This window comes from Toxoplasma gondii, chromosome II (genome assembly GCF_000006565.2).
Source record: "Toxoplasma gondii ME49 chromosome II, whole genome shotgun sequence".
Lineage (NCBI taxonomy): Eukaryota > Apicomplexa > Conoidasida > Eucoccidiorida > Sarcocystidae > Toxoplasma > Toxoplasma gondii.
Window position 1 is genome coordinate 1047312 of NC_031469.1, and position 8291 is coordinate 1055602.

General features: G+C 51.4%; 1 protein-coding gene across 1 annotated transcript; it reads left to right on the forward strand.

Moving 5' to 3' along the window:
- Positions 1–1735: 1735 nt before the first annotated feature.
- Positions 1736–7692, forward strand: TGME49_222340 (NOL1/NOP2/sun family protein). The gene is made up of 8 exons (XM_018779965.1): positions 1736–3039; positions 3448–3518; positions 3758–3909; positions 4097–4144; positions 4705–4754; positions 4974–5075; positions 5655–5776; positions 6408–7692. Exons 1-8 carry the CDS (start codon positions 2145–2147, stop codon positions 6942–6944), a joined length of 1977 nt encoding a protein of 658 aa, XP_018638313.1. The 5' UTR covers positions 1736–2144; the 3' UTR covers positions 6945–7692.
- Positions 7693–8291: the final 599 nt, after the last annotated feature.

Consider the following 8291-nt stretch of genomic DNA (forward strand, 5'->3'; position numbering starts at 1 on the left):
GGTGGCATGTGTGGATGACTGCTACCACTCGTACTAACAGCGCGAGGATGTCGACTTCCCAATCCCGAAGACACGCGGGTGCAATGATGTTAATATATCCTCTGTACAAGGCCGAACTCCAGATGGTTTTTATGGGCCATTGTTGTTTCTGCGGGGCCGTTGGTCTTCTTGGTTAATGTGCGCATTTCTAATTGCAAGCGATATGCATCGTCGAGAGTGCGGTCTGTTTGACGAACCTAGCCAGTTTTCACAGAACACGGGCAAAGACGTTCTGCCAAGAGGCATGCGATGTAGAAGCAGGAAGCCGCTTTGCGTCGAACGCCTGCAGATTCAAGAGTCTACTCTGTCTCCCTCAACGGTGTTGTCCAGCCACGCATCGCAGTGCCGCGTTGCACCAGTCTCTGACCGCTTTGTGATTCTGAGTGCAAATAATGCGAATTCAAAACCACCTGCTTAAAACACTCTCAACGCGGAGTTAAGGACAGATCTATATTTTTACAAATCAAGCCTGAAGGAGAAGTGTAACTGGCCTACCCGGAAAATCGATACACCCCCGCCGTGAGGTAGGCGAAAAAAACAATTGCCTGATTCTTAAAGGCTGATCATCCTGGCTGAATGGTATTTTCAGGAATCTTCGTGTAAGCGAAAGAACCTTCTTTTGTCATTTCCAGGACTGGCTCTCGTAGTTCCGCGATCCTCCTCGCCGCACCACTCGGTGTACTCCTAGTTGTTGGAACAACAGTGATCGAGCAAGCACCCGAAGGCAGCCTTTTTCACTGGTTGCTCTCGAGTCAGGACTAGAAGGTAAACACTCTATCTTCTGTGTTTGGGCCATCGCCTTCACCGGTGGCCTTCCTGTGGAACTACTTCTTGCCAGTAACCCGAAGAAAAACCGCATCCGCAGTTTTGTCAAAACGCGGACACCTGTGTCCTGTTTCGGTGGCGCTTGTAGCAATAGGCTACAGTTTGTCTGGGTCCAACGATCATGCACGCTTCTTCCTCGACATCGCTGGAAACTGTCGGCACCATCTGCGATTGTGTTTCAAACACCAGGGTCCAAGACACTGACGCTGTGCAGATCTTTGACTCCTGACTTGCACCAGTTCGGCGGAATTCTTGCAGCATTTTTGACCACTAGGAATTTGAAGAGATACGCATGCTGTCTGCATACCATGTCACAATTGGTAAGTGTGTCCCATGAATAATTAGGCGCGATTTCCTGCGTTCCTTTCTTGCAGTCCGCCGTTGCATGAGACACATGGGGAAAGCCTCGGTGACGCTCTGTCCAAGTCCGGTTTCTGTACACCTGGTGCGCGCTTGCGTGTACAGTTTGAATCGCTTGAGTCGGGCCCTGCCAATATTGGTGGAGAAAGCCGCGTCTTCGAAAAAGAAACGTCTTTTCTGGCGCTTCTCTCACCAACTTCTGTCAGGCTGCTTGCATGCACGGAGCCGGCACATGCAATCGATGCGTTAAACTCGATACCACTTTTCTGCATCTGCCACACTCGCGTGATCGCTTTGAAGGCGGACAAACGGCTCGGACCGAGTTCACTCCATCTTCTCTGGAGCTTCCTCAATCTTTTCTCTGCGTGTTCGCCTCTCTTCAGTTTCCCCTGTCCTTTCGTCGTCTGTTAGCGAGAGGCCTCAAAATCGGCGATCCCACGTAGTGTAAAAAGCAGTCAGGTGTCCAGCGCGTTCCTCCAGTTCGTAATTGGGTGCCAAACGATCAAGAATCCGATTCTTGTGCTCCTTCCTGACTCGCGTAAGGAAGAGATCCTCCAACGCCGCGTATAGCCACAGCTTTGCACTCCCGTTCCGTTTGCAGGAGCGCAGTCGGCAGAGCTACAGCAAAAAAAAACGCCATTCTTCCGCCTATCCGCTGCATCTCCACGAAGGCAATTCTTCTTTTCTGTCCTGTCACGCTCCCTGCATGCAAATCTCTCCAAAAGGGAGAGAGGTGCAAGCCGACTTCGTGGAATTGAAATTGAAAAATTGATGCTCCATGCAGAGGCGGGACTTGCGAACAACCGCCAGGTCCACGTCCAGAAACCTTCCTACGACGTCTCCAGAAGATTCGTGTGCCGCGTTTTCTGCGGAGCACAGACCACGAGTTCAGCTACTCGTTTACATTTTGACCGCAGAAAATGTCTTCTCGGCAGTCGGTCAAGAGGCCTGCTGCCAGCTCCGGCCTGGTCCTCCGAGGTGCCTCCGGATGGTCGGCGTACCACGAACGTCAGTACGGCTCTGCTCGGTGGAAGTCCCTCCTCCGGGCGTTGGCAGGGGAAGGGAGGTTTGCCGCCTTCGTCGCTGCTGCGGAAACACGAGACACGCGCCAGGGAGAAGAAAACTCTCCCAGCTCGCTTCCGCCGAAACCGCACAGGAGGGAAGTCGCCGAAGGCTTCGGGTGTACGTACACCGGAACGAGCGCGAGCGGAGAAGTTGGCAGCGAGCTGCGGGACGCGGAATTATGCGGGGCTCGAGGTGTAGCAGAGAGAAATGCAGGCGCGGCTCGCTATCAGGATGACGCGGGTGGCTTTTCTCACGAGACTCGAGAGGATCTGATCGAGTTCCTCCACCTGCGCCCAAGCGGCTTGCCTTCTCCCAACGTTTTCCTTGTCGCTGGCGCTGGAGAGGAAGGAGAAGAGACGCCGACAGAAGCAGGGCACCACCGGCAGAACCCAGAGTCGAAATCGAAAGATTCTCACGCTTCCTGTGATGCTCCTTCGCCAGTTTCCTCCCCGCTGTCTCCATCAGGAACCTCCGCCATGACTGTCTCATCCGCCGTCTCCTCTTCTCGTTCCTCTCCTTCTGATCTTTCCTCTGGTTCTGCCTCTTCCTCTCCTCTTCCTTCTTCGCTGGTGGCCGCCCCGTGTGCGGCCCCAGTCTCTCCTTCCATCTCATGGGAGTCTTCTCCCCCTGCCTGCTCTTCGAATCTGTCCGCTTCCTCGGCTTCTTGCTCGAAGTCAAAGCGCTGCGAGAGGAGCGCCCAGGAACGCGCGTGGCTGGAAAGCCTCGAAAAGGAAAAAGTCTACTACCTTGGTAAATTTCTGCTTCTTCCTGTGACTCCTGGCATCTCTCAGGTGTCCATACCGCTGTCCGAATCGGTTTGAGGGGGGGGGGGTCGGAGTGCACAGTTTTAGAGAATCTCCTGTTTGTCTCCTTTTTCACGGAAAACGTTTGGCCTTTTCAGTCGAAGCACATGCAGCGATCGCCGGAAGTTCTCTGCTTAACACTGCACCGCTGTTTGGTCTTCGCGGGAGCTGCTTTTTCCAAAGAGTGTATCGCATATTGAAAACTGAATTTACCATAAACTCGAGAAGCAGACGAGAGAGCCCCCACACCGAACACAGATCTTCCCCCTTTTCTCCTCTCCTGTTTCTCCTCAGGTCTCCCCCTTCGTTCTTATCTTTTCTATTTTCTCCGTGTTCTGTGACTCTCTTCTGTCAGATGGCGCATCTGCCTTTGCCGCTTGCGCTCTCGGTGTCTCGCCTGGAGAGAGAGTCCTCGACCTCTGTGCGGTAAGATTTTTCTCTCGCGTTTCCGGCCTCGCTTTCTTCTCTCTCTCTGCTTCGCATCCAGGTCTCTCTTCTCTTTGGTCTTCCTGCTGCCTCGGTCTTCATAGACGAGTTCAGAAGACGCTTCCCTCGGCTTCTGCTGGGGTGGTGTTTTGATGTCCTTTTGTCTGCTTGTTTCCGAGGGAGTTTTTCCTCCGAGTTTGTTTTTTCTGTTTCTTCTTCCCTCGCGCTATCACCTGCAGGCACCCGGCGGCAAGTCTCTCGTCCTCGCGAGCATGCTCTTTCCTTCCTCTCCGTGTCTCTTTGGCAATGGGAGCTCTTTGATGCAGAAGTCGAACAGCAGAAATGCAGGCCTGCTCGTGTGCAACGAAGCGAGTCGCCCGCGGATGGAAAGGTGGAGACCCCGATAAGAAGAGAAAAGAAGAGAAGGCAAACGAGAAAAAACCAAAAGAAGGGAGGGAACCGCGGACAGAAACGAAAATACGAGAAGAAACCAAAAATGGAACAGATGGACGAGGGACTGCATGAGCCCCGAGCGGCAAACTCTGCACAACAGTGTCTTTGTCACTTTTTCTGTCCAGACTCCAGAGAGTTCTTCATACCTTTCTTTCCCCCGAAATTGTCAAAAAGTAAGTGAGGAGGACTCTCTGCGATCGGCACGAGCCATGAAGATGAGTCGGTGCGTGTGTCGTGGAGAGACCGTTGTCGCGTCGACTCTCGTGTGGATCGAACAAGTATGCGAATGCATATGCATATATAGATAAATAATTGCAGACATGTTTTTGCACTTATGTGGAAGGATGCATCGGAAACATGCCCATAGACAGACGCAAAGAGAGTCGCGAACATTCACGCACTCGAAGCTTCCATCCATGTCTACGCATGGACGTATGGACATCCATCCATATGTGTACGTACATGTACATAGATGCATATGCGCATGCATTATATATATATATATATATATACATATATGTATATATATGCATATATATATGTATTTATATGTATATATATATATATGTATATATATATGTATATGTATATGGGCATCGATTCACTTTTGTGTGGTGGAGAAGGTCGAGAGAAGGTGGCTGTGATGATTCAGAGTTGAGAGTCGGAAGCGGAATTTGAATAAGCAGGCAGTTGAAGGAAACGCGTTTCTCCGGTCCGTCGGTGTGTGTCTCAGACGACTTGTGCAAGTCACTTGTGCAAGCGGCACTAAGGGAGGCGCGTACGGTAAGAAATAATGCGGGAGGTCTTGTCAAACCTGTTCCTGGCATTCCCCGCCACACGCCATTCTCTGTGTTGTTTGTGTCAGACAACAGACTCTGCGGTCTCTGTTTTATTGCCGTCTGCGGGGTATGTCTTACTTCGCGCGTTCACCTTTCCTCTCTGTGCAGGTCTACCTGTTCGTTTTCCACCAGACACTTGCAGCTTCTGTTCTGCCTTTCTCAGAACGCTTTGCGCCGTTCGACACGATTCTGGTCGACGCGCCCTGCTCCTCGGATCGGCATTTGCTCAAGCAGGGGAAATCTGCTCTCGCCTTGTGGGCCTCAGGTAGGACGCGACGAAGAGATCTTCTTCCCTTTGTTCAAGATCCCGTGTTTGCGTTGCCTGGTGACGGGATTTCCGTTCGACGTGGACGCGGTGTCTCCAAAGAGAAAGAGATCTTCTACCGCGATCCTCAGAGGAGAGCGAGCGGGAGTGAAACCTGGAAGGAGGGGGAACATGAGGGGTCTTGACACAAAGGGAGAGGAGAAAGTGAGAGAGGCGACCGTTTCACGATTCATGGAGCGAGCGAGAAGGAGGTTCCAAATTAAGCCTCCAAGCCGTTCGCGACCTTCCCCGGATCGTTGTGGGAGCGTTGGCGTGTCTTCTTAGAATCCTTCTATTCTCCTAAAAAAGCGTTCCATTTAGTGGAGTTAAAACGACTGCACATCACCACGCGCGCAGCTGCTTCTTCCTCAAACGAAACTTCCTCTTTGACCGGCGAGAGCGATTAGTCCACTTCAACGTGAACAACTTGTCGCGTCTGTCACAAAGGTCGGAGGCGCGGCGTCTCTATCTGTGCAGGGTGAGTGTGGTTATTACGGGCGTTTTCCACCGCGTTTTCTGTGACTTGTCACTTCCTTTCAGGGACTCCGAAAGCGCATGCAGAGCGGCAACTTCAACTGCTCAAAGAGGCTCTACGCTTGCTTCGAGTTGGAGGCGTTCTGCTCTACAGCACCTGTGCTCTGTCTGAGGTGGAGAACGAAAAGGTGAAGAAGTGAAGAGAACGGGAACGCGAGGAAACGCAGGACTCTTTGTCCACATGCGTCACGAAGAAAAGGACGCGTCTTTAACTGCATGCATCCTTTCCGAGAGGTGCACAGCTCGCGCGAATAAGGTTTCTGTAGAAGACTCGAACTCCCTGTTTGTCGGCACAGAGACATGCCTCCAGAGGCGCCTGTTTGTCTCACGCGAGAAAGGTTTCGTTCTCGGTAGCCCGGTTGTGTCCAGAAGCGAGGGTGGTGACGATCAAGGCAGTGAATGAGTTATTTCATAATGAAGTAGAAGCTTGACTTCGTTGCTATGTACAGAGAAGGAGAAAGGTCGCATCGAAACGTATGCTTCTTTGATTTCTCCACCGTTGCGAGTTCCTCCTTCGGAGACATTTGATTTGTTTTCGAGTCTTTTCTCGAGTTTTACGGCAATGCCTTTCTACGAATCGACGCACTGAAGGCGTCATCACGACGTACTACTGCGGCGTCCGTTTGGAAGAGTTGCTGCCTTGCGTTGCTCTTGTCTTTCTTTCGCACTCCTTCTCTTCTTCGTGATTCCTCCTCTTTCTCTTTCTTGTCTGTACTTCTCTTTGTTTCCTTGCACCGGCTTTTCGCTCGCGTTTCTCAGGTCGTCGAAAAACTCCTCAAGAGTTGCGGAAGCAGCGTCAAAGAATGTTCTCTCCTGGTCGACTCGACAGGTCTCTCTTCTTCTTCGGTGTCGTCGGAGTTTTCGCGGATCGTGGTTCTTCAGCCCACTCAAGCACAGGCGGAGACAGCGCAGACAAGTGAAGCAAGGGAGACGAAAGACACAAAGCAGACGGAGGAGACTCTCCGCATGCCCAGGGACGCCTGTGTTCATCCGCCAACGCACTCCAGGCGCCTGTCGCCAGGCAGGTGTACATACACCGGCGGCAGCGAGGGATCTCCGGCGCCTGCAGAGGCAGCGATTGCGAATGCAGAGTTTGGGGGGCCTTTTGCTGTTTTGGAGCGAGATTCGGCTTTATGTGAAGCGATAAACGACCTGGAAAGCGCGAACGATTCCCCGGTCTGGATCCTCGAAAAACGAGAACGCGGCGCGATCATGTTGCCTGACACGCCGTCCGGATTCGGGCCTCTTTACATGTGCAAGTTGAAGCTCGTCGCACCTCTCCAGAGACGCCTCTAGGCGTTTCTGAAGAAAGCCTAAAAACGAGAAACGAACATGTATCAACTCCTTCTTCGTGGCGGCTGCAACGACATACACGAGAAAGAGTGTGTTCTTCCGTCGGGGAAAGGCGCTCTTGCTTTTTTCTCAAGAGGCGGTCTCTCGCGGGAATGCGGAGTTTGGGGGATCCGAGGCCACCGGAATGTGCAGAGGAAGTGAGAGAGTTGGCGGGAGAAAAGGAGGAAGAGCATGGAGATGCAGAAGAGAAAAAGAAAGGGGAGAAAGACGAGGAAGGAGAGCTGCCGCTGCAGGGGACGAGGAAAAAAAGATGTTTTCGCTTCTTTCTTAATACTCCGGACAGGGGGCAGGTCTGAGAGAGAGGTAGAGAGAGCGGCAACTGTCTCTGAAATCACGCAGTCTCCGCGCAGAGACGGACAGCAGAAGCAGTTTCGAGCAACAAGGAAACCAACTTCTCCGACAAGACGACGGTGCGTGAGTTGTGAAATAGCGACTTTTCTGCTGCGAAAGAAATCAAGCGTGTTTCCACCTGAAAGGGTGAAAAGAAGACATGCCGTGCGAATTGAAAAAGAGAACCAGTTCTTCCGAGACTGCTGGACTTCGTCTCTCCATAAACTCTTGAAAAGCAGAACCGACGAGAACAAGCGAGAGGAGCAGCGACGTTTTCGTCGGGGAATCGAGAGACTCACTTGGCCTGTTTCCTTCCTAACGTCAGGTTATGTCGACTACTTATATCTCTCCGTCTCTATATCTGTCTGTTTTTTTCTGTCAACGGCAGTGACTTTGTTAATGATTTCTTTGTCCTTTCTGATATCCACTTCAGTTCTGCCAATGTCCATGCAGCCTCCGGATTCCTTCTTCAGGTTATGTACAGCTCAAGTCACTTCTTGCCGCTGCCGGAAAAACGGAAGCGTTTCTCGGATTTTCAAGAGTTCCCAGTCTTCGAGACCTTGTGGAGGTTCTTATAAAAAACTCCCCGGAAAGAGATGCTCGAAATCTCTCAACTGAGGCGAAGCGGCAAAGGGACGTCTGACGCCAGCGCAGAGGTGCCTGTCTCCCAGGCTCTAAAAGCCGCAGATCCTCACACTCTGGTGTCCTCCACCACTGCAATATTTATACATACATACATAAATATGTCTGTCTATATACAGATGTGTGTATCCATAGACGTGAGGAAATAATTGGGCATTGACGTATATATATATATATATTTATTTATTTACATGCATGCATCCAGAATATAATCATATGTCTGTCGAGTCATGGATAGATCTCCGGACACATATGAATATATCTGTATGCATGCATATGTGTATGTATGTGTAGCCGAAGATCCACGTGTAGGAGTGG